The 27203-nt window shown below is 31.7% G+C and overlaps 2 protein-coding genes across 6 annotated transcripts in view; both read right to left on the bottom strand.

Moving 5' to 3' along the window:
- LOC127734331 (transient receptor potential cation channel subfamily M member-like 2) overlaps positions 1 to 23614 on the bottom strand; it is a 30089-nt gene extending 6475 nt beyond the window's left edge. The window contains exons 1-15 of the mRNA XM_052244177.1: positions 23469 to 23614; positions 17951 to 18101; positions 17028 to 17199; positions 16301 to 16448; positions 15467 to 15714; positions 13264 to 13380; positions 12611 to 12664; positions 12057 to 12207; positions 9751 to 9870; positions 7875 to 7965; positions 6960 to 7191; positions 5299 to 5400; positions 4343 to 4486; positions 937 to 1236; positions 387 to 582 (exon numbers count right to left, since the gene is read on the bottom strand). Of these exons, the coding sequence (XP_052100137.1) occupies positions 387 to 582; positions 937 to 1236; positions 4343 to 4486; positions 5299 to 5400; positions 6960 to 7191; positions 7875 to 7965; positions 9751 to 9870; positions 12057 to 12207; positions 12611 to 12664; positions 13264 to 13380; positions 15467 to 15714; positions 16301 to 16448; positions 17028 to 17199; positions 17951 to 18101; positions 23469 to 23523 (2281 nt within the window). The 5' untranslated portion in view covers positions 23524 to 23614. The remainder of the gene's footprint in view (positions 1 to 386; positions 583 to 936; positions 1237 to 4342; positions 4487 to 5298; positions 5401 to 6959; positions 7192 to 7874; positions 7966 to 9750; positions 9871 to 12056; positions 12208 to 12610; positions 12665 to 13263; positions 13381 to 15466; positions 15715 to 16300; positions 16449 to 17027; positions 17200 to 17950; positions 18102 to 23468) is intronic.
- Positions 1 to 27203, bottom strand: part of LOC127734325 (transient receptor potential cation channel subfamily M member-like 2) — a 571123-nt gene that overhangs the window by 427300 nt on the left and 116620 nt on the right. Inside the window, exon 1 of one of the 5 annotated variants that reach the window (XM_052244167.1) lies at positions 26209 to 26454. The exons of the other annotated variants lie outside the window; for them this stretch is intronic. Coding sequence (XP_052100127.1) covers positions 26209 to 26437 — 229 coding nt within the window. The 5' untranslated portion in view covers positions 26438 to 26454. Of the gene's footprint in view, positions 1 to 26208; positions 26455 to 27203 lie in introns of those variants that run through there. 5 annotated transcript variants of the gene reach the window in all.

The raw sequence follows: 27203 nt of genomic DNA, 5'->3' as shown, positions 1-27203 counted from the left end.
ATTTTTGGTTAGGGTGTAAAGCTAATATCTTAATACTAATACTACTAGCATATGACAGATTTTGCAGTTCGTGATATTTTATTTGTATTTAATGTTAAAATTAAAACGCCTCTGTCAAAAATGTAAAATAAGTTTCAGTTTTTAATCCCCGAAATTGTAAACCAGCATGTCTACACTATTTTACCTCATTGAGATTTTAACTCAACCTATTGAAACATAAACACCTGCAATATGCCCTACTCTATGATCTCTCGGCTAACTTAAACATAAAAATAAAGATTTCTGTAAAAGGATCATATCTTGATTTTGTTTATAGTTGTTTGTTTGATTTTTGTTTTGGAGACTTCCATATTTATATATATACAACATGTACAATGAAAGCTTACCTTCAAACTTCTCTAACATAGCGTCGCCATATATTTGCCAGTATGGAATATTAATGATTTTCCATATTCTCCAGTACTTCCAATTTACTGAACTCCACATATCTTCGTGTTCTGGGTACATATTTGCATGATACAGTACTCCAACACCAATCATAAATACAAATAGAATTCCAATGAAACGAAAGAGATCCTTTAACTGAAAATGCATCATAATGTGATTAGCAAATAAAAAAAATAAGTTACCGCGGACAAGTTGACATTGAAGAATTTGGTACTTCTTTTGAGGTTCATTTTAGTCATTTAACTTCTGACGTTTCTTGGTATTTATACAAATCCTTGATTTCAAATGTGTAGGCTCCATCGATCCTGATGAAGATAAATCCAGAAAAGCTCTTCGGATGCACAAAAGTTATATGAGTGCGAGATTAAGGTAATAAATGTGTCGATATGAAATCACTCCGACAACACTTTAATCCCGATGGTTGTTCTTCGGAGATATTACACACACGAACGTCATGATTAGTGTAATGATTACTTTATAATGACATACCATTTCTTTGATCATGATGATTTTTGGACCAAGTTTCCTTGACATCAAAAGAACATGAAGAAATCTCATGTACATAGCAAAAAGACTCATGCTGAAAAAACGTCTGCAAGTCTTGTTTGTTTTTGTTGACTTGAACAAACGTACAAATATAGCCATGATAGTCAACGTATATGAAAGAACATCTAGAATGTTCCAGAAATTGAATAAATATTTCTTCAATCTATACCACCGTGAATGACGTAATGTGTTCTCATGTGTAGGTTTACTCATCTTCGTTACAAAACTAGCATCTTTCGAAATCTGAAAAAATTAAAACACGTTATTTATGACGGTAAAATCTGATAACTAGGTGATTCATTTGATTCAAATTGTCTATTCCGGTTCCCTATGCATTGTCTTTATCGAACAATCATTTAACTTTAAAGAAGGTGGTTACTGTTCTTAAGTTGGTTTATATATGAACACATTTTTTTTATTTTCTACAACTACAATCAAACCAATTTTGTTTCTACCATGTCGAAACAGAATATTGTTTTCAATGCTTATGACAGGAAGTAAAAGATGCATGTATTCCTCTGCAATTTATAGTAGCAAATACAGCTTATAACGATGTAAAATTACGTTGAAATTCAGGACACAGCAATCCCTTGTTTTAAAAGAGATGCAGAAGAAACCAAAATTATATTCAAACTTATAAATTGAATACAAACTGGAAACTCCATCGAAAAAAAAGTAAAACGACAATAAGACCAACAACAGTCTACAGTGAGCAAGATAAAAACACTAAAGACTGAGCAACACGAACCCCACCAAACAACAGGGAGAATTTAGGGTCCTTTGAAAGCGTGGTCCGATTCTCTCCTGTGGTACCGTCATCTTTCTCATGCAAATAAAAATCTGGTTATGTCTCATTCGAGGAAATGAGGACGGGATTTTATTTACGACAATTAGAATATATCTTTGGTCATCTGTGACACAAATATTCAATTACGGCTAATAAACTGGTGATGGCTTACGTAAAGTTTTCGAAGGATAACACAAACTTCACCGTTTGGCGACCTTCGTTTTATAGTTTGCATGTAAGCAGCAAACCCTATAAGGTAATCATAATAGGAAATGCAAGCTATGGAATATCTTATCAACTGGGTGATATACTCCATATGTAGTCGCTGCTGCAATATTGCTACATTAAAATGGAAAATGCATAATTAGGAAGTTAAAATCATCTCTTTTGTTGTAAAAGTTTGTTCTCAACCGAACCTTATTGTCAATTTCTAGATATTAGTTAAGATATGAGGCGCACTTTAATGTATCTGTTGTACCCTTCATTTCAAGTTGTTTAAGATAGATGCGTTGCAAAAAGTCTCGAAACTTTGTATTATTCAGTGAGAGAACATTTTCTACTATTATATAGCGGAACGTGACCATGGTGAAGTTAAAGAATAATGATGACTTGAGTTTATTCTTCCTTAGAAGCTCGTGTGTAACCTTTGCATCATATGAATAAAGGAAAACGTCGGAAAAAAGAGGAGCACAGTTGGGTTTCTATAGAAAAGTCGATTGTTTGCGTTAAAAAAACGCCCTTCAAATGTAAAAAATATGCTGTCAATGACGAAATCAAGCAATTTGTTTTTGTGTGAATCAGAGTGAATTTGGCAAAGTGTTATGTGTCCCTCCCTAAATCAAGATATTTGTATCTACGTTAATCGTTCTTTTTAAAATGCCTTTGCATACTTTAAACTCGGTACAATATAACATTCAGAAGAAGCTAGTTTATTCAGAGACTTCATTAGGAGATACTGGACTCACCTTTTTGTCAACTGGGCTCATACTTCAGATCAAAACTTTTACAAAATGTTTTAATAAACAAAAGAGTAGTCTCACTAGGTTGAACTAATTGAAAATGCTTATTCACATCCTGCTATGTTTGCTGATAAATTTAAAGACCTTCAATGTTTAAAGTTTGGGATTGGGCATACTTGTATAGAAAGTAAAAAGGTCTTTAGTTTTATACTATTGCAAAAGGAAAGAAACTTAGATTCTTTGTAGTCTTAACAGATTTTTGTTAATTTAATTATTAATTTTTGCATCTGATTCAAAATGCTCCCAGAGTAGGTAGTTTCAAAGTAACTCTGAAGCCCGACTTTGATTGATGTTAAAATTGGTGTTTATGGTTTAGAGAGAGATTTCATGGAGCACATGGAATACCCAATAATATAAAGTTGTTTGTAAGAATACATGTACTTTAAAATATCATTCAAGCATATGGTTTAGTTGAAATGCAATTATATTTCTTTGTCTTAATACAAGTTTGCAAACGTATATGTAATATGAGTAGACAGACATTAGGGGCGGTCCTGGTTACGAGGAAAGTGGCTGCTTAATTGTCAAAATTGGTATAAAAAATACTGTAGAGCGTAGAGAAGCGAAATTTTTCTTTTACGATTCTGAAAAAAAGTTTGATTTTTTCTATCAAAGTGTGCGCCATTTAAGCTCTCCTTAATCATCCACTGGACATTGTGTCAAACTAACACTGACTAATGGTCAATCACTTAAATGTCAAGTTTGGATTGAAAAACTAACGAAAATCGTTTAAATTCAAAACAAAGCAAGTCAGGTATGTAAATATGATTTAGATCATTTCTTACAATGCATTGGATTTTTCACGTAGCTTTGATCTTGGATTCAGGTATTTTTAAACACACATATACCAAAATTTTCTCATATTGTTTTAAACATCTAATTTTAGCATTGCTCAATAGTGCGACAAACTATTTATATTTCTTTCCTTTGGAACAAAAATATTTATTTTCCAAAAAAAACATTATCCCGAGTTTGTTGCCAATTACACATTGTCTTTGAGCATGTATATTTTCTAAATAAGGGAACAGTAATTCTACGTGCCTGATCGTCTCGGTGTCTTAATTTGTCGCTAGTGATGTATTTGCTCTGTTATAGATAGCACATGTTCACATTATCAACATTATACGCTTTCCGGTTATGTCATAGTTTTGGCTTGATAGAAGTAGCATCTTACACCTATTTCGGTTTATATCCCAGAACATTTGTGAATCTTGAACCAAGACTATTTTTACAGCAATTTTACCCCAGTTTTCACTTAAAGATAATTTGCATATTTACATATGAAGCATAATAACTTTTACTTTGCACTTCTACTCATACTTTTGCATATTTTGTGTTTATAATAAGCGTTCCAATGCATGTTTATAGTCTTCGGGAATGTCTCCAATTAGGTACAAATAAACGATGCATGGGAAGACATTAAATTCTACGACAGACAATTAAACAGGCGAACAGAACTACATTACAACAACCCGGAGGCAAAAATATTTTTTTTGATATGCTGTAGACAGATTATTTATTATTATCCTTTGACAGATCATACCGCATTCCTGTACTCCTCGAGGATGTCTCCAACTAGATACAAATAGATAATTTTCTCGTAGAAACCAATTGAGACTATTCCTTTGAATACATCCATTTGTAGCAGGAAGGTACTGTAACATACCAAAGCACCAAAAAAGAATACCTAAAAGTATTCAAACAAATTAAAACATCATAGGGAAAGAGAATACGTGTTTGGAATATAAAGTAAAACATTACTAAGTCTTAATGTTAAAAAGATTCGATTTACTTGATACAACTATCCCATTAGAGACTGAATGACGTAGGTATAGGAAATTTATGTTAACGTAACCCCTGAAACATATTTCAAGAGACATATGTAGATGAACTATCATATGAAACACATTTCTGACATATCGCATGATCTTTCCAATGAATATGTGACAAAAAACAAGAAAGATGTTTAAAAACAAAACAGTGTTAGAATAAATATGCAATATACATATATCCTATTTTATGTGTATGTAATTTTTAATTTTGTTTTTTGCGTTTGATTGATTGTTGAGTTGTAAAATTCTAGCAACGGAAACCCCTTCTTTTCTGGGATCAAATTAACTCATCATAGATACCACGATCAAACGTTTGAAGACAGACGAGCGTTTTGTCTATAAAAGCCTCATCAGTGACTCTCGAACAAAAAAGGTTAAAAAGCCAAATAAAGTACATATAAAGTGAAAATCCAAAATTCCGAAAAGTTTTACCAAATACAGTTAGAGTAATCTATTCCTGGGGTAGAAAATCCTAACAACATAACAACAAATAATAAGCTGGAAACGGTTGAATCATCAGATCGGCAAGAAACACAACATGAACATCTGGAATGAGTTTATCTATTATCACTGAGTTGGTTTCACTGCTAATAGACTAACCTTCCCCGAAAGTACCAATACTTTTTAAATTGTAATTTGTACGGTTAACATGTATGTGTGTACTTACGTAATGTATCAAAAATCTCGTAAGAGGAGCGACAAAAAGCTTTGGCCTTTCACACGGTGAACATTCATTACAGCAACAACACCACGCTTTTAAACAGCCTTTCTGTACAAAAAGTAATGGATGAACATCATTTTGAAAAAATCACCACAAGTTATAAAAAGATCTAAAGTATGGTTAAATAGTGCAATTCAAAAAAATAATTGGTCACCTTAACACTGTTCTGATAACGGTTATGTTAAAAAAAATGGGAACTTAGATCTTTGGTGAAATACAGTTACCTCTAAACTATCCTATTTTATCTTAAAAGTTTGATAATTTCTAAGTAGCCACATTCCAGCGGCGCCTGCATATTCGTCTTTTCGTCGTTATTCGATTAAGGCCATAGCGTTGTCACTTTTTCTTCGACTTATGAGTTTTGAATTTCCCATTTGTATTTCCCGCTTATTTTTTATCGTTGTTTCTATTAAAAATATAACACAATTTTTTTTAGCAAGCTCAAATACCTAAGTCTCCACAAGCATGATGCATATAGGATATTTAAAAAAGAACCTCTCTTAACTAAAATGTAAACTCATCAGAGGTTTTTGATTAGTTCATTTGAAGAGGATCTGATGAAATAAAATACTATCTTGAAGAGAAGAAGAAAAAATTTTATAGATGTAAAATATATATGTCGTTGGTATCATCAATTTCAGTTGTATGTTGTAGTAGATCTTATATTTTCATTCGTACATGATATACAATATATGTGCCCAAAGCACTACAAGTACCACTGACTCGAAAAAGACATCAAGTTATTACAGATTTTGGTTTGATTTATTTTCCGAAATCTTCGATTTCGTGCGCAACGGTTAGCACATTTTTTGTGGATTTGTTTCTCACACGATTATCTTTAACCCGTCTATTTTTAATGTTATCAAATTCTCCATATCTCCTCTTCTTTTTATAAAATTTACGGTTCCTACTCGTTCCAAATTTAACCAAATGAACCAGATTTTGTCTCTTTGGTGCCATTGTCATCTGATAAAATTCAATATTCAAAAAGTTTCAATTATAAATCCGTCATGGTTTCCGAGATGTTGGTGTAAATAATTTGATTTCATTCTAAAAGACAGCTACTTCAAACAAACCGACAGCAGTTCTTTTGACGCCTTTCAAGGGTTGCTTATAACATTAACGGTACCAAATTTACTGAACCAGATGTGCATCACGACAATAAATGTCTCTTGAAATATGTTCGAGTCCGACATATTTGAAATTCCAAAACTTATTGACAAAAAGGAGAGCGTATAAACCAAAAAGGACAAAAGTATGGTCACAGCCGGGCAAATCTAGTTGCAAACATCGCAATAACACGGTAATACCATGGAGAGAGAACATGACTGTGAAGTTTATATATATGATGTCTTAATAAAAAATCGCATTTTATGTTTTTTCAACGTCATTCAAATCTTAAAAATCTAATTATGTGTGTATATGCCGGGTTTTTTTCACAAATCTATATTTTAGTACATTAGCTTTCAGTCATTTAAGCCTAAACAGGGTTTCATTTCTTAAACATAGAATTACGTTAGACTCGAAGTAAGTCGAGTTTTGATTAATTATATTATACCTTTTACCACACTGACCCTTTTTAAATATAACCAGTCAAGTATTTTTACCTTCCAAAAACCTCCAAGACTAGAACTTATTCCGCTATACCATATTTTATTTAAACGTCGTTGAGGACACGTTTGAGCAAGAACGTCTAGCATATCATGTTCATAGGCACATTGCATTGGACTTATAGTGATGTCCCAAACGATCTGTTCTGTAATAACTAAATCCATTGCTAGCTCAGCATCATCATCATACAATCTCGATTGCAAATCCAAAGCTCTATCTGCAAAGAGCCTGTAAAAATAGCAGACATTAATGTGGTTTTTTTTCTATAGTATACTCAAGAACAGTCTAGGGTGTTAGTACTTCCATTTACATTTTTCATACCAACAATTGGCGTGCTTTCACGAAGAACAATTTATCTGAGGAATTCTTTCTTTTGACCTGAATCTCATCTGTTGCGAAGTATTATTTCTGTGTTATCATTGCAAAAAAAAACATGGAGGTTCATAACAATTAAACAGTATTGTGGTAAGATTTATAAAACAGCTGATAAATTTTAATGGATTTTGTCGTTGATACCAGACTGGCAAAACTTGAAAACAATAACTTATAGATTTTTTTTCTAATCGGTTTTAGCAGAGCGTTGGTAGGAACAAAATAAAAACATTAAAGATAAAACACTTTACGAGTATATTACCACTCATTCGATATTTGTTGTCAAAGACTCAAATGTTCCTAGACACTTGTCAATTTCACATGACAAATCTGGAGTTGGCCCCACAAGTCAAGAGCCAAACAATGTCGTTTTTGTTTTAAAATCACGTTAGAAAGACTGTCTGATAACGGGAATAAGATATTAGCAACAGACTAGTTCAACTAAAATGTACTATAATAATGACATCTTCTCTACAGGAAATGCTGCTCAATTCTAGATCAGTATTATATACTCATATTTTTAATGTTTTAATTAATACCTAGACTGAGCAATCATGTCAGACTTGGTTGCCTGGTCATTAGCACTGGCTGCCATTCTTTTGTATACACTGCTGGCCAATAATGCGCACACTAAATGAGCATAAAATAATACAATGCATACGTAATGAAACATAATATTGAAAATATGGATGCATTATATGTTTTCAATCTTTTACAGCTTCATCAATTTATTTCAATAATGCATAAGTTTATGGAACAGTAATATTTAAAAGGTTATAGAAAATTTAGCTGAAATCGATAATTAAATAATTGTTACCATGATCATGCAAGATGAAGTGACTTCATATGAAGCGATTCACAGTTTTGCAGGATGCAAGACATTTGTTTTGTGTCGTTTGATTGCTGTTTTATTGACGTATATCCAATATGTTTAAGACATACTTTAACTTAAGAAACCGAATACAAACAACGGAAACAAGCTTTAAAACCAAACGTAGTTAAACAGAATAATCCTGGAATGAATAAGATTTAATAAAATTATACATTATCAACATACAACTTAATATATCCTGTTCATAATTGTAGTACCGATGCTTTGACTATATGGTGGATTTTATCGCCATTCCATAAAATAAAGGCCAGATAACATCAAGTAATTTAATGTGTGTTTCTTCAAAACAATAAAAGCTCATTTTAAAAGATCCCACTTGCGGTTTCTCATTAAGATTGTACTGTTCGTCTTTTGTTGTACATATTTGTTACGTTTGGAGGACATGTTTTTCACCAAACAATCGGCGTTCCCATGGGAACCAAATGTGCTTCTCTTCCTGCCGACTTGTTCCTTTATTCATATGAGGCTGACTTCATACATGAACGAAAAATTGTCAAAACCAATCGAAATCGACAAAACGAAACAAAATGAAGCCAAAGATATGACTTAGGATTATCAAGCGACAGACAAATATAATATTTTCTAAAAAAAATATTTTTTTGAATAACACCATCAGTTAGTTCGGTTTAATATTACATGCATTTTCATTATGAGATTCAATAAAACCATCAATCAGTAGGGCTTGTGTAGATGTAATGTGAGGAAAGTTGAAAGGAGTGACCATTTCAACTGAACCAGGGAAAGGTCAGGGGGAATATTATGTGCTATAATAACTGATTGTTTAAAAAAAACTTATAATAAACACTAAAACATGTGTGTAAATTCCGGAATAGGTAAAACAACAGATCGAATCAAAGGCTCTTTTGTTTGCTATACATTATTATACATTTTGGTCAAGAACATTGCAGCTTGCTTCAGTATAGCTCGCAAAAATTTATAAAGCTATGTACACAAACACAGTCTCCAATCTATTCAAGTTACTGCAAAATTATCTTGTTTAGAAAGTTTTGTGTATCCAGATGTGCTCCTTGCATGCTGTGCATATTATATCTCATGAAAATAAGTTATTACGACATCCATGTTCCTAAAAAATGCAAATTTTGGACGACATATTATGCTCAACTTTAACTTCAACTAGCAAAAGATGTAAATGTTCAGCCCTGCCATCCATAAAATTGATTTGTTCCTGCCTTTGAATGACTCATTTGACATTTGTTTGTGGTGTGAAAGCTTCGAAATCTATCAAACGCATATATTTCGTCTGTCTATGTCATTCTACTTTTTTTTTCATTTGTCAATTGTCTCTTTAGTTTCGTGCCGTTCATTGCGTATTGTTTTTATATCTCATTATTGCACTACTCCCTTGTAGTTGGCATTTTCTTTTTTTTATATAAAATCTTCAATTAAAGATTAAATACAAGTACATAAGTTATAAACTAGGATATGCTTTTTTCCTGATATTACCAACGTTCTAATTACCAGCTATTACTTATTATGTATATTAACCAATATTTAATACTTACATAGCGGTTGTTCGCATTTCATCCAGAATATTGTGGCTAGTTTTGGTCTGTTTACAAAAATTGCCCATATCAGAAGATCTTGATATGCGGACCATTTTTCTTTTCTGTTCAGAGAGTTATCTGTTTTAGACAAATGTAAACTATCTTTTAGTATAGGCTTAACACTGAAAGGTATATATTCACCACTACATCTACAGTTTGTGCTAAGACTTAAGGAATTTTCATGTTCAGTGCTAGAATACTTGTTTGAAAAAAGTTATGCTTCGAATTGAGAAGATAACTCACACACATAGAAAAGCGGAATAGTAATCTTCACTTTAATTTTAAGAAACCCCTTGGCCGAGCTAGGTATATGACATTTGTATTCCATTCTATTGAAATAGTAGTTGTGATGCAAAGGATTAAATTCCTCACTTTGCAAAAATGTTTCCTTTATTATATCAATCACATTTTTCGCTTCCCAAAATTTATTGTTTCCTCTTACTTTCTGATACGCTACTGAAAAGTTTTATAGACAGATATACTAATAAAACATACCTATAAAAAAATTGCAAATATTTAATAACCGCTTTCCCTTTTCATTCCGCTCAGTAAGGCTTTAATTTCGAAGTTAATTAAATTAAGCTTCAAAGTCACATTATATGTAATTAATCACGATTATGTTTTCAAGGGTAATACCACTTTTGTTTTCCCTTATTGGTATTGTTAAATTGGCAGTTGTCAAACATTTTTGTAGAATTTACCCTTGTTTCAAATAATGAAATACTTGACATGAATAAACTATAATCCTGACCAGCAGCAAAAATTCACTGTACCATGAGCTGCAAAAGTTTCTTATATGCATCCGATTTCACCTGGATAGATGCACGCTTGACGAAGCTAGTTTGTCTAGCAAAATATTGCGTTTATTTTTTATCGCATTGTAAATATTTTAACATTTACTTACTAAATAGTGTGTTAAAATAACATTGTTAGGCAATTAGCATATAAATATATATATGAAATATATAATTCGTCAAAATAACATCCCAACAATGTTAGATATATATATAAGTGTACAGAGGATTACGACCGCTAAGATGCTGCGTGCAAAAGTTTTAAGCTGATATAGTACAATTTAGCGTCCCTTCATCAATAAACTCATCAATTCATCAATTTTGAATACGAAAAATGAACAATTTGTTGATGTTTTATCAAATATGTACCATTTTGTATTCACGGAAATTATAAAACGTTTTCATATCAGAAAATGGATTGATGATCGATGATCATTTTCTCATCAAATGTTACCCTAAGGCACACGAACTTTTTGTATTTGTATTTCAGTTATATTTTACATAAAATGAAAATTGTTCAATCCGAAAAACTACGTAAAATAGCTTTTTATTTTTGTATGTGTCGATTATTTGTGTATTGGTCAACCTACTTTCTTATATTACAGAGATATTAAGGACGTTGCCACATGATAAACAGTCCCCTCACAAGACATCTTGAAAGAAACATCTAATTCATAAGTCTTGTTTTTTTTTAAATTAAGAAGTTAACACTGAGTGGGATGCCGCATTGAGAAGGAAAAACTTTTGGATCCACCAGCTACATACTAAAGTACCTGATGGTCTAAATTGAAAAGACGAAAAAAAGTAACGGAAGAATAAAGATTGATTTTTATTATGTTGCATCGTCCTTTATATCTTGCAAAAATTTATCAATGGACTTCACAAACTTACCATACTTCAATAACAGATTTTGACAATCCAAAACAAAAAGTCTTCATATAATTATAAACGCCGTACAATTGGATCTTATTGCCCGAAATGTACAATGAGCTGCAAAAGTTTCTTATCTGCATCCGATTTCACATGCAAAGATACTAGTTGTTTAGCGAAATATCTCGTTTATTCTTTTATCGCATTGTAAATATTTTCAAAATTTTAATATTTACTTACTAAATAGTGTGTTTATATTTCATTGTCAGGGAATATATATGTATTTGTAACTGTAACTTCAGAAATTATTGTGAGTGTTTTATTAATGCGATTATGCGACTGGGTAAGTATCGCAATAATAAGAACTGACATTCTAATATCTGATACATATATCTGTATGCCGCTTTTTCAGAAATCGCAATAATTAATATAGCATTTCGGTCCATTCTTCAAAAATCTCAATAATAAATGCACATAGTATTTTTACCCCATATACCTTCTCAATCCCACTCCTGTTAGGATATACTTATGAGGAAATACGCAAAACTTTTGTATTTAACTCGATAAAAGATCACAGTAGCATGATAGACTTTAGCTTACCTCTAGGATATCCCAACAAAGCCTGACAAATCTGTCGACCTGCGATCATACACACTTCAATTGTTGAGAGTTCATTAACTTGTTTGTCCTTTTTTACTTTTGTGGGAAAGCATAACTCCTTAAATTGCTCAATAACTGGAGAGGTACCCCACTTAAAATATAATTGATTTACATATTTTGAAATCTGTTATACAAGGTATGTTGTATTATATTTCGTGCTATCTATGCATGCGTTTGACCAAAAACATAGTTGAGGCGTCCAAATCAGCCATTCAACTTATACTCTACTAATGTATCATACATACAGGAATTTTTTCCATTGGAGTTAATATCCTTTTTTTTTTTTTTAATATACTTGAGAAAATTCTAATGCGAAACATTTTCCATTGCCAATAACAAATGTATTACTAAGGATTTAAAAAAAATCTTGGATTGAGGAAAACTTGCATTTTTGTGGATGAATAATTTCATGGTTTTGCGAAAGTCTGCATATATTTCTTGGGAATCCAATTATTCAATAGTTTTGCAATTACAACCCTAGAATTTTATTTTACCTTAAAAACATTGCGAAGTGCCGTCTTTGCTTTTCGTTGAGATTGAAGCGTTTCCTGAAATTGAAAAACATTTTATAGTGGAGAATAACTGGGTTAATGATCTAATGTTTTGAACATGTTTTGCGAATCAAAATGTATATTCAAATCAATTTAAGTGTTCTGGCTAAAGTGTGTCAATAGTAATACACGTATTCATTTATGTATGCCCAAGATATAACCTGAACACCTGAGTTCCACCCGTAATTAATTAATGGCTTTTGTTGATCAGCCTTTAGTTTATTTATGTAATGTTTTGTGGACAGTAATTTGACTTGTAGTGTTGATGGGGTTTTTTTTCTTTTTGCCATGGTGATGTTTGTTCTTCAACTTATGATTATGTATTGACTCTTTAGTATTTTATTCTCTCCTGTCGTTAAATATCTTAGTATTTTCTCTCTTCTATATTTTACAAACTTTCGTTTGCGTATATATACATATATTGTGTTGCTCAAACCAATAAAAACTCTGTAATAGTAAGCTGAAAATGTCCCGACATAACAAAATCTGGAATAATTTAATGGATAGAACAATATAACTCTTTAATAAATCGTGAACATGCAACTGTTAAAACATACCACAAACAAAATAAAAACATGTAATTGCTTAAAATATACCATATAAATATCCGGAAAGTATTTATCAGCAAACTCTACACCTTCTTCTTCTAATAATACCGACACATATTCATCTCTGTCAGCTACAATAGCTGCTTTCAAGAGCATATTGAAATTCTAATAAAATAAAGAATGCAATATTTTTTTTTTCAATAAGAAATTACGATATTTTACCAAAAACACATTACCAGGCACAAGTTCAATTTCATGTCAACACACTGTCTTATTCTAAGGGTTTAGTCAATATCCATGAATTTATCCCTCAAGAGTATCCGCTTGGATACGGAGTATATATATGTCCAGGTTAATATGATATTCTAGAGCTTGCGTGTCCTATCATTATTTCCTGGGTATAGTGTTTAACGAAGTTATCAAACCAAGGGCTACAACTGGTAAAGTTGAAATTATCTCTACGAGAGTTATACGGACACCATCACGAGTTGATTGGCCGTTATGGGATATCTGTGTCAAAGATGACAACAGATATGTTGCAATTGTCGTAACCATAATTTCGTCTATTTTTAAAAGGGATATTTAACTCATAAGTCGAAAATAAACTGACAACGCCATGGCTAAAAAAGAAATAGACAAAAACACAAGGGTATACAAAACACAACATAGGAAACTGAATAATGAGCAACACGAACCCCACCTAATACCAAGGTTAGCTCAGGTGCGCCAGAAGAACAGGCAAATCTTGCTCCCTGTGTAGCATATAACAAATAAGACTTGTCTCAGGATTTGTACTCGTATGAACAGCACAACGGTTTCCACATGTGGAACAAAAACTGCTTACAAAGTACATGAGTTCACCTTCCTTTTTCCCATGGTTTTTTGTTTGAGTTCATGTTGTGTATGTAGAATTGTATGGACTTGTTCTTTTCATTTTTTGTTTTTGCCATGGCGTTGTCAGTTTATCTTTAAATTATGAATTTTTAATGTCCCGCTTCTTTATCATCATTTCGAAAAAAAATGTTAAACTTTAATTGATGCTCTAGACCTATTGCTAACTAATCTAGACTATATCTATGGAATTCGACATCGGTCAAGTTAAAATGGCAGACCTTCTGGTATATATTTGTTTTGATATCGTTTGGAAGACTTCAGCTTTAACTGTTACACATAGTATGTTCTAAAGATGAAAGCAAATATCAGCTATGATCAAAACTAATTACTATGGTGCCAAACAAAATATTTGCACAGAGAGGATGAAGTAGGTTTATAAACGATCAAGTGGTCTAATAGTATTTCAAAATAAAAATATCAGTTAAAAAAGGCAATATTTTGAAAAGACGAATTTTCAGTGTGTTGTGAAAACATTTTGATGACTTTTGACGCACATACTGTCGGAAAACCATGCAAAGACAGATTAAGCTCGTTTCGTTAAATTTATCAAAAAGTTTGGTTGAATGTGTTCGTACGATTTTGTTTTGTAGTTATCTTAAGATATCTGACATTTCATCCCTACTAATTTTACCCCTTGCATTTATTATTAAAAGGACAGATCATTGTTTTTGAATCTCACGCTCTTTGACAGCAATAGGTGTTAAAATGTCAAAATTCGTCTACCTCACAAACTTTAGTTAGGCTCTATACTCCACATATATATTGTTGATACAAAGAAGGCAGATCTGTCTTGATAATTGACGGATTAGGGTGCAAACATGTATATTTACTAGTTATGTTTGTCTGTCTCATATTTGAAATAAGATAAGCATACTACCCAATTGAAGTAACAGAAAAATGATTCTTGAATTATTTGGTAATGACCATTGCAAATAAGGTAAAGTACGGGAAAACAAAGGGCGCAAAAAAAAAAGATATACGCGTAGCATGTGTAACTGAATAAAGTCTTTTATTTCAAATTCAAACAAACAGTTAAGTCGAAACTCTAAAAAAAAAGTATTATATCAATATCAAAAACTGCGACTATGCTTTGTAAAAAGCGCTTTCACGGAATTGTTTTATCTCATGTTTCAACTGTTAAACACTAACTGTAAGTCAGAAACATTGCACAACCATAATCAACAGATTTGTTGCAAGAAGAATGACAACTCTGATAATTGTTACATTATAATTTTAATGTTTTACCACTATATATTGTCTTATGTAAATTCTTGTGTATAAACACATTGCAATGACACTCGTATGTTGCAATATATTGTGCATTTGTTAACATGAAATTGATGCAAAAATACTATACCTCTATTATAACCTTTTTCTCTCCTTGCATTTCTTGTATAAACTGGTATGCAATGTAATAATACAGTGGTAAAGAGGATGGAGTCAGTATTTCCTTATAGGAGTCCATAAATTTCCGATTATCAGCTTGCAATGTTCCGATCATAGCATTTATAGATACGGCTGTTGGGTGGTCTCTTTCTTTCATATTTGGTTCAACTGGTAGCGAAAATTGGTCGTCATTGATACAAGCATGATAATAGCTTTGTACTATAAAATATTTATTGAGAAAACTTTAATCAACACCTTTATTCAAAATGAATGGCCTTAGCTGTTCCGTAATATTTCAAACCTTAAAAGATAGTTAATGATTGATTCAATTGATAGTAGTATATTTAGTAACTTTTAAATTCAACCTGCTTCCGATGTTCCTAATATATTTCAGGCGTCATTACGTTATTTTCACCACCAATGTCTTGAAGTTGCTAGCAATTACTGTGTAATCTTCCAAGCCAAGATAATCATAGTTTCTGATAAAATATTATTTTTATGACATATGTTTGCAATGGTCGAAGATGATATAGAAATCTTAAATTGTGTGGTACTGAAGACCAACCTATTTTCTGCGACCATTTGTTTAGGGTTTAGTCCTTTTTGGTCGACTTCATGGCAATTAATTTTTATTTGTTGTTGCATTTAAGCAAAAATCTTAGTTTAATATAAATTACTCAAATATGCTTGGGAGATGTACAAAAAAACATACTTGATATAAAAACACAACATTGGAGGAGAGGGAAAACTTTACAGAAATTGAATATATATTACAATGATAATACCAAAACTCGAAATACTATACCTCGTTTATTTTGGTGGTTTTCTAAGAAGCTATAAATCTGATTGTCTTCGTCAGATTTGTTTCGGGACCATCCGCTTATGATCGCTCCTGTTACTGCGTCTGTAAACTCTTTTGGCTGTGTTTGTTTATTTATATCAATAATCGTTATCTATCATGATAAATGGATTAATTCATTCTACCTTTCTAACATAGTTGTGGATTTTACAGTTATACATGATTGCTCGAACAAGAGGACACTTCAGCAATAACAATATACATTATATATGTGTCTGGATTTCAACTGAGGACTGTAATCGACAGTGTTCAAGTTATATTTCATCTGTGTACGTACGGTTTAAAGAACAAACTTAAAACATAACTGAATGAATTGATTTGGTAGAATATCTCCTTACGATGAGAAAAAAATACACTGAACTCATTGAAACCATATCTTTATACGTTAAAAAGCCCATGGAAACACCCAAGTCAATACAAATAATGATGAAACATAAGTACCAACAAAATAAAATAATATCGTATTGAAAGTCAAATAATAAATTAAATAAGAGTCTTGCCACAACAACCAAACCAGACATATTGAGTAGCTATATGATCAAAAGCATGTTTTCTTAATTCGACGCATTGCCCTGTACTTTTTAGCTTTGACCATGAGACTCAATACAGTTTAATCACGATTTATCTTTAATGTCTTTTAACATGAAATTTCATCTTTCTATTCACAACTTACCAAGCATTTATTTTGTTGTATTGCTTTCATGTTTGACTCAAGGTCATTTCGTTGATGCTTCGGTGAACCAGAACCTTTGCTGTTAAATTCTCGTGTCATAAGGTCATGAGAAGAAATACCAAATAACAGTGGTGTTTTGTACTTGATATATTCGGATATATTAATGGTATCGCTGAAAGAATATTTTAATATGTTTATCATTTTGTAAGGACAAGGTACGATTTTTAGTCAAATTGGTCCTTCAAACTTTTCCATAATTTCAAAATCAATTAAAAATATAACCATTTCATAAGATAAACAGCCATGAAATGGCAATAAATTAATTTAAAATGGCAGTATTGTACAAAATCTGGACTATTTGACCGGTACACGCTTACAAACAATATAGAACACAACCGTCACCCAAAAAGATATTTAAAAAGTACTTTGTGTTTAGTTATTCACTGGCAAAAACATATTTTGGTCGAAGCTTGTGCACTATGTTGATTTAGCCAATTTGTTCTCAGAATTATCTTATTTTAGCAAAAAATCTGACAAATCTCGCCTACAGCGCCACTTTAAAGTCGTCGAAGTCAAATTGTTACATCTCGAATCTTCATATTTCTGAAACGCCTATCTTTTTATGGTTAATGACGTAAAACACTGTATTGTTTTCAGTGAGTTGACACGACCAAATCAACCCTAACTAGTGTGTACCTTATCTTTCTTAAGATGAATGATAGCATTATTATTTCACTTAAAGTATGTGACAAACTTCCGATATATATTGGTTTACGGATCAAAGCTGATAAAAACGATATGTGTTGAATGTGGTATTCGAATGAATGTTGTACAATGTAGAGCAATGTTACCGTAAACATTTACAAGAGAGTCAATACTGATTATTTCTTTTTTAATGTAAATATCAAGATATAATATCTTACTTTTCAATGAATTCAGCAATAAAGTCAGATGCTTTTCCCGAACCTTTTATAATCAGTATAGGCAAATCTTGCTTCAAAACGTGGTTAACAGCTTCTATTGTATCCAAGTCACCTTCTGCTACTATTGTTAGAACTGGAACATTCCACTGCACTAATAATATAACAAACCTTTTTATTTGTTTTAATTACATAAGTTAACAATTTGTCGTTATAATTATATAATGTAACAATGTATTTGTTACAATAATATAATGTAAAAACATGTTTGCTGACCAACTGTGAGTCTCATTAGTTATACAAAAGTTGAATCTTATCATTGTATAGTAATTGAAGACATACGTTGCGTCGAGGCAATTCGGAAAATTTCGTTATGCAACATAGAATTCGAGTGTACATTCTATTATAGCTAGCTATAAAACCAGGTATAATCCACTATTTTCTACATAAGGAAATGCCTGTACCAAGTCAGGAATATGACAGTTGTTTTCCATTCGTTAGATGTGTTTGAGCTTTTGATTTTGCCATTTTTTAAAGGATTTTCCGTTTTGAATTTCCCTTATTTTACTTTTTTTTTTGTATCTAAGTCACCTTAGAACTGGAACATTCCACTGCACTAATGACATGACAAATTTTTCGTTCGTTAAAATCATACAAATTAACAATGTTTTCTTTTTAATTATATAATATAACAATGTATTCCTTATAAGTACATAAATTAACAATGTATTCATTATAAAAATATAATGTAAAAATATATATATGCTGCCGAACTGTAAGTTTCATCAGTTATACAAATTATTATCATGTTATTGTATTTGAAGACATACGTTGCGTCGGGTCAATCCGGAAAATTTCATTTAACAACATAGAATTCGAATGTACATTTAAAGCTGTAAGACGCAAGTGACAAAGGTTATGTAAAAATGTGGCCATTTAGTGGTATGATCCACCAAAAAAGAAACATCTAACAAATGTCTGTGTAATGTTTTATAGCATTGTGACATCGTTTAATACTTTTTTCAAGTATTTTCGAAACAAAAAATTTGACTTCTAAACCCCAATTGGTATTTTTTTTATATAAAACGTGTTCTATATATTCTCACATGAAATTCATCGTTTTCTGTTAACTGTTTTCATTTTTACACAGTAAGAAATGTTGAATACATGTTGCTATAAACTCTACTTGATATTGTTTTCAGATCTTATTCAAATAGTATTAGTTGAAAAGGAGCTATATTGTAAATACTGACACTATAAAACATTCATCGCAATGTGAAATAATAATATATAACACTTAACTATGGAACGCCACAGCTGTCTTATGTGGAACTCTGATATTACGTTATGTTGTTCTGTTATTACTTGAGGATAGTTTGTCTTTACATAATATGATTTTGACATTACGTAATGATGTTTTGATATAACTCAATATGGAAAAGTCATTACTTAATGATATTCCGATATTACATGATATGGTTTCGTATTGACTTGATATAGTTTTGTCATTACTTAATATGGTTTTGTCATTACTCGATGTGGTTTCACCATTATTTAATGTGGTGTTGTCATTAGGCAATGTGGTTTTAACATTACTTGATGTGTATGTGTATGTGACTTGACGTAATGTAGTTGTTTCATTACATGATGTGGTTTTGTTATTTCGTAATGATGATTTGCCAATTCTTTATATGGCTTTAACATTACGTAATGATGTTTCAAAATTTGACGATTTTACACTACATGATGTGTTTGTTTCAGTATTTGATGTGGTCATGTCATTCTTTGATGTGGTTATCCCATTACTACTACGAGGTAAAACCACGTGACCATTTTGGAAAAAATATGTTCTATTTTTAGACCGATTTCCATATGTTGTATGTGTAATGCGCTTTGGATGAGTACCCCTATCCATTAAGTTAAAGTTCAAATTAAAGTTCAAGTTGTTGTTCAGATTTATTTGGTATGAAAAAAAGGAACGACAGACAAATATAAGAAAAAAGGTACTAAAAAATTAACAGTAATTCGGACATATCCCAAACCATTTGGTCCTGCCGTTTTTTCCTTAGTTCTCAAATGGAAGCTGTAAATTAATAAATAATGTAAAGATTCTTATTAACCCTGTATGTGTCTCGCCGGATAATTCTGCTGTCAGTGTAAAAGCGTAAATTAAATGTTGACTGACTGTACATTAACCTGTACACTTAACGGAGGAAAACATGTTTTTCTGTAGATGCTTTTATCTTGATCTTGAAGAATAATCTTCTATACAAGTTTTATAACAATTCATGGAGGTTTACAAATTTATCATGTCAAAACAGTTTAATTCGGTAATATTAAATGCATTAAAAAAACCTTATATAGAAATAAAGAAATGTGGTATGATTGCCAATGAGACATCTCTCAACCACATACCAAATTTCGAGTTGAACTTCGAGTTTGAGTCACATTTAAAGATAGAGTTCCGAATTATAATTGGACTTCAACTTTGAATTTGAGTCACCTTTTGGCGTAGAGTTCGAGGTAAACCCTTATTTGAGTCTCATTTAAGATTAAGAGTTGAAATTCGAGTTATCTAATATGAGTTCTATTTTGTTTATCGTGGATCAAGGGCTTTTGCTCGAGCTTCCGAAAAGAGGGTTCAGCGGTAGGTATGCGTACAAAAGATAAACAAGTTTACAGCATACAAAACACAACATAGAAATTGAAATAATGTTAGATGTGGTGTGATTGCCAATGAGAAAATTATCCACCATAGTTTAAATGCAGTGGATGCAAGCAATCATTGGCAACCGTACTGCCTTTAACACACCGTATAGTCGGCTACAAAAGACCACCACGTGAAAATGTGAAACAATTCAAACGAGAAAACTGATGGTTTAGTTTATAGCTAAACAATCTACGAATAAACAGCTGCCCCATGAGCGCATGATACACCCGTTGTCTTGTGTGTGAATTTTTATGCAATAATCATAAATAGTTTCTGACATACGGCGCGACATGCGAAACCCCCCCCCCCCTTTTTTAAAAAAAAAAAAACTCAATATCTCTAAAATAAAATTTTGAATCAAAATTAAAAAGTATACAGATTTTAAGATTAATATAACTAAGAAGTGTGTAAAATTTTAAGCAATAATCATAAATTGTTTTTGAGATACGGAGCGACATGTGAAAACCCCCCTTTTAAAAAAAACAAAAAATTAATATCTCTAAAATAGAATTTTGAATCAAAACCAAAAAGTATACAGATCTTTAGATTAATATAACTAAGACGTGTATAAAATTTTAAGCAATAATCATAAATCGTTTTTGAGATACGGCGCGACATGTGAAAAACCCCTCCCCCTTTTTTTACAAAATACTTATCTTATTTTCACCAAAAAGTATGCAGATCGTTTGACCATCATTAGAAACAACTATGTTAAGTTTCATGAAATTTGGATAAGTCGTTTTCAAGTTATGGTGCGACATGTTTACGCCGGACAGACAGACGGACAGACGGACAGACGACATTTGTATACCATAAAACGTCCCGTCAAAAATTTGACGGGCGTAAAAAAACAAATATGACACACATGAAACAACGACAACCATTGAACTACAGGTTCCTGACTTGGGGCAGGCATTTAAAGAAAGTGCACGCGGCGGAGTTAACATGTATGTAAGCGCTAATCCCTATCCTAACCTAGTGTTTCATAGCACAGCATAAGAAGAAAATGTAAAGACAGTTTTGATTGGCTCAACTAAATAGATCAGTATGACTGGGTAACATAAATCCATCAGCGTGATCTGGGGTGCTTTGGAAGGGTAAGCGGATTCTGCTTAACTTGTGGCACCCGTCGTGTTATTCGTGAAAGTACAAACCCAGTGATTTGGTTTTTTTGGTAGTTTACATTCGAGGAAAAGATGACGGGATTGTGATTACGACAACTGGAACCTATTCGTCGTCACCTGTGACACAGATATTTCAAAAAGTTTTTTTTTACAATAAGTGCGTGGTATATCAGAAACTGCAATTAATAAAAAAAAGTTTAATATTCATATGTTCATATGAACATCCACGTTAAAAAAAAACCTGGAGAATTCTTATTTTATAGAATTGATGCTTTGTTGCTTAGCACCCCCCCCCCCCCCCCCCCCCACCACCACACACACACACACACACACACACACATTTCCCTTTAACTTTTTGTTCGAGTTGATTTAAAGTGTCTCATTTGTTGAATATACAGTACAAGTCTTTTGATTTGTGTTGTACCTGCGACAATAATGTAGCGACAGTGAGATACAACAAACCTATATGCCGTCGTCGGTTGTATCGTCGGCGTCTTCATCATTTAGGTTGTTAGGTTTCTAGTTTGAACTGTTTTTATATTTTTCATTTCGAGACCTTTTTAAACTTACTATGTGGTATGAATTTTGCTCATTCTTAAAGACCATACAGTCACACATATATGTTAACTTCTACGTCATCTGGTATGTGGTTAAGATTTGTCTCATTGGCAATCGTACCACGTTTTTTTTTTATTTCTATGTAAGGTTTTTTTTTGGCATTGAATATTACCGAATTAAACTATTTTGACATGATAATTTGTAAACCTCTATGAATTGTTATAAAACTTGTATAGGAGTTATTTTTCAGGACCAAGCTAAGATAAAGCAGTGTTCCTTGGAATCATTTACGAATTTATTATAATACTGCTTCCATTTGAGAACTAAGGAAAAACCGGCAAGTGGTTTTGGGATACCCCCCTTATGTCCGAATTATTGTAAATGTTTCAGTACTTTTTTTCTTAATTTTGTCTGTCGTTCCCCTTTTTCATACCAAATAACTATAAACAACAACTTGAACTTTAATTTGAACTTTAACTAAATGAATAGCGGTACTCAACCAAAGCGCATTAATACACAAACGACATATGGAAATCGGTCTAAAAATAGAACATATTTTTTCCAAAATGGTCACGTGGTTTTACCTCGTAGTAGTAATGGGATAACCACATCAAAGAATGACATGACCACATCAAATACTGAAACAAACACATCATGTAGTGTAAAATCGTCAAATTTTGAAACATCATTACATAATGTTAAAGCCATATAAAGAATTGACAAATCATTATTACGAAATAACAAAACCTCATCATGTAATGAAACAACTACATTACGTCAAGTCACATACACATCAAGTAATGTTAAAACCACATTGCCTAATAACATAACCACATCAAATAATGGTGAAACCACATCGAGTAATGACAGAACCATATTAAGAAATGACAAAACTATATCAAGTCAATACGAAACCATATCATGTAATATCGAAATATCATTATGTAATGACTATTCCATATTGAGTTATATCAAAACATCATTACGTATTGTCAAAACCATATTATGTAAAGACAAACTATCATCAAGTAATAATAGAACAACATAACGTAATATCAGAGTTCCACATAAGACAGCTGTGGCGTTCCATACTTAACACTGATATGCATCTGTATCAAATGAAACTTACACGGCTTGTCTTCGAGGGTCATGAAAGATATTTTGTTTTGTACTATTCCTTTCATTACGGAAGCATGAAACTCAGCATATGACCTCTTTTTCCCTAGCCAAATATTATATATTTCTCCAAGCAGACAGTCGCTGTGCTTCTTTTGCCAATAGTCCTAACAATAAATGAACATGTTAACATATTAGATCAATTTTGGTCAAAAACATTTTTTTATAGTTTATTTTATTACAATTTATGATAGAATGGGACGATTTACACGAAATAAAAGAATTATGCTTTCTGCAATATTATAATTACAGATGTATTTGAAAGGGTTTGCTTTTAAGATACAAAAATTTGAACAAAAATCATGGTATTTTGTATGACGTTTTTTAAATTTTTCTGTAACCAAGTTTGTGAATCACATTGGTTAAGTTGACACTATATTGTTCTGACTGTTCTCTTTAGGAATTCCTAGTTGTTCTGTTCTAGTTAATATTCAGGCTTCCAATCATTTGGTCTCGCGAGAACCTGTGGAAGGCTATTACAGGAGAATTCAATTCGAATTAACAAATTCCATACAGAGAAAAGGCAGCACTGAATGATTGTATTAAATCATTTTTAAAACAGGAAACAATATAAGTTGACACTATATTGTTCTGACTGTTCTCTTTAGGAATTCCTAGTTGTTCTGTTCTAGTTAATATTCAGGCTTCCAATCATTTGGTCTCGCGAGAACCTGTGGAAGGCTATTACAGGAGAATTCAATTCGAATTAACAAATTTCATACAGAGAAAAGGCAGCACTGAATGATTGTATTAAATCATTTTTAAAACAGGAAACAAAATTAGAGTTTTTGGTGTTTTTTAATTGTGGCGGCAGTGTTACATAAACCTGGATAATATAAGAAATAAGATCTTTAGCTATAGACTGAATGAAGATCATATATACAAAAAACAACAAATCACGTATGGGAAGTATAATTTGTATTATTATTACATTATTGTTGGTTTTATTACTAAAATTCATAAGCATACAACTGTTTGCTCCAAATCATGAAACCATACATGTACATGTACATGATATGGTTCAGAAACATAATGCATATTTTAAGATTTTGGTATAATACTTAAAACAAATGTATGGGGGAAATATGACGATATTGATACGTGGGTATAAAAATTGTCAGTCAACATGGTACCACTTTTCGGTTTTGAGATATATAATCAGTATTTTCGACAAGCTGTAAAATTTGTTAAAGATACATGATTGTGACTTCCCGATAGGCATTTTAACCATTTGTCTATAAGGCAACATGATTTTTAATATTTTCGTAGTAAAACATAATATATTGACTGATTGCAGAATACTAATGGTACCACATTTACAGAAAATTGATTGCTACAGTATAAATGAGATAATCCTACCCATCCGTATTGATTTTCGTATTCTTCATGAAGATGGATGCTGGTTTTACACCTTTTTTCTTCCGGAAAAATTCCCACTAGACTTATAAACACATCGTCACCCTTTAATTGCAGTCTATTAAAATCCTCAACTGCTTCTCTCACGATAGAGCTAACCTTTTCCGATGAACCTTTGTAGAGAATCAAACAGTCTACAAAATATAATAATATGTAACCAAAATGTAAATTAAGTTAAACTTTTAATCATATACTTTGATGATATTTGATATACTTTGATCTCAGTGATTGACCGTTTTAAAATGTGTTCTGTAAAATGAAAGATTTATGTCATAACTATTTGTTTTCATGTGTAATCATGTTTATTTGCATGTTTATCTATAACATTTTAATCAAGCAATACACTTGGAAAATTGCTCTGTAACCAAGGTTGTGAATCACATTGGTTAAGTTGACACTAGATTGTTCTGAAAAAAGTAAAATCACAAAAATACTGAACTCCGAGGAAAATTCAAAAAGGAAAGTCCCCAATCAAATGGCAAAATCAAAAGTTCAAACACATCAAACGAATGGATAACAACTGTCATATTCCTGACTTGGTACAGGCATTTTCTTATGTAGAAAATGGTGGATTGAACCTGGTTTTATATCTAGCTAAACCTCTCACTTGTATGACAGTCGCATCAAATTCTGACTGTTCTGACTGAGCTACATATTGGAATTAAGGTTGATATTTTTCTTGCAATATCTAAATGAATAGTTATAACAGTACAGTAACTGATGAGCAATTTTGAAATATTTCAACAGATTATACGAAAACTCAAATATTTTTATCAATAGATATACTCTTTGTGAGAAAAATCAGGTTGGTGCGATACTTTTTTCCAGGGATATATATCCAATGTTGGTGGAAGCTGTAAATTTTGAAATAAAAATGATAGTTTTAGTTTGCATCTATTGCTACGGTACGGCTATGAATATTATCATTGGCATTAAAAACGTTCCTAAGGATTATTCTTCATATTGGAATTCCTGAAAACAAACCTTAAAAAATATATATCTATATAAATAGACCGAAAACGAGTCATATTAAACGAAATTGCTCCTTGTCAACAATGAAAATATCGCATAAAAATATATACCCCTACTAAACTTGTAGTGACGTGTGAACGTTTAACTGCGTCTAATGCTTTGCTGAAATATACTTTTAGATGAAGAACAATGAATGCGCTGTTCCATTTATTTTGGTATTGACAAGTGCGTGAAGGGAGTTGTTTTATCAAGATTTTATAAAGCTTGTCTTTTTTTTCTATTAAAATCAACAAGCTGAAATATACCTTTTGCGCCTTTTGCGGTTTCTATGAGTCCTTGTTTGAATACTGCTGTTATCCATGGTTTTGGTACAAAGCTTTTCGAATCACCAATGATAGACAGAACGAGTTTAGGTGGTTCTGGTTCCCGGTACCGTTTCTTTTGCTGGTTTTGCTGGCTTTCTAACTCATATGTTTTCCTTTGCAGCAACTGTAGCAATATATTCCACAGGTAATTATAATCCGTGTCTTCCATTACGGTTAAAATTTATAGCCTTTTCAACTAAAAGTAAAGTAATAATAAAATCATATGTTAAATAAATATTGTATGCAGTCTTTGACCTCTTACAGTGGGAAATCAAGTGAACGAGAACAAAAGAAAATTCACTCTTCATATGATGGAGTCGAGAAAATCAATGATAAAACAATGCCGGTGACGACACTAATCAAAAGTTATTACTTAATAATAACTGTGCATTTTTAAGAAAATATTTGTTAAACTGTGTTATTATAAATATACATGCAAATACACGATGTTTTATATTCAGTATTTATCGAGATAACTGCATTAGGAGCTTGTGAAACTGAAATCTAAAAAAAATTTAATCTTTACTGCATAATGATTAAACAAAATTGGAAAAAAAATGTACATACAAAATCTAAAGATCTTTGGGGTCACCAATTTTGCGATTATGTGTTCCAAAAAGTCTTTAGAATGCTACAATTTTCCAAAATATACTTATTTTTCACATCTGAGTTTTCGAGTACACCTGTCTGCTCTTGTCAAATGAACATTCAATATAAAAATATTGTCTTTTCGTGAATATAACAATTTAAAAGTCTGTTCTATGCAAGTTAAAAAATTAAAGAAAAGTAGGTATCTTTTTACTATTTGTTATACAATTTTAAGAAAACGTCGTCTCGATTTTTGTACATGTATTTGCGGTCTTCACGATCTATTCACATTCGATGTTTACATTGCACCTCACCTTATTGGGATAAGGTCCGTTTGAATTTTCTTT

The sequence above is a fragment of the Mytilus californianus genome, unplaced genomic scaffold (genome assembly GCF_021869535.1).
Source record: "Mytilus californianus isolate M0D057914Y unplaced genomic scaffold, xbMytCali1.0.p SCAF_3, whole genome shotgun sequence".
Lineage (NCBI taxonomy): Eukaryota > Metazoa > Mollusca > Bivalvia > Mytilida > Mytilidae > Mytilus > Mytilus californianus.
This window is presented reverse-complemented; position numbering and strand designations above follow the sequence as displayed.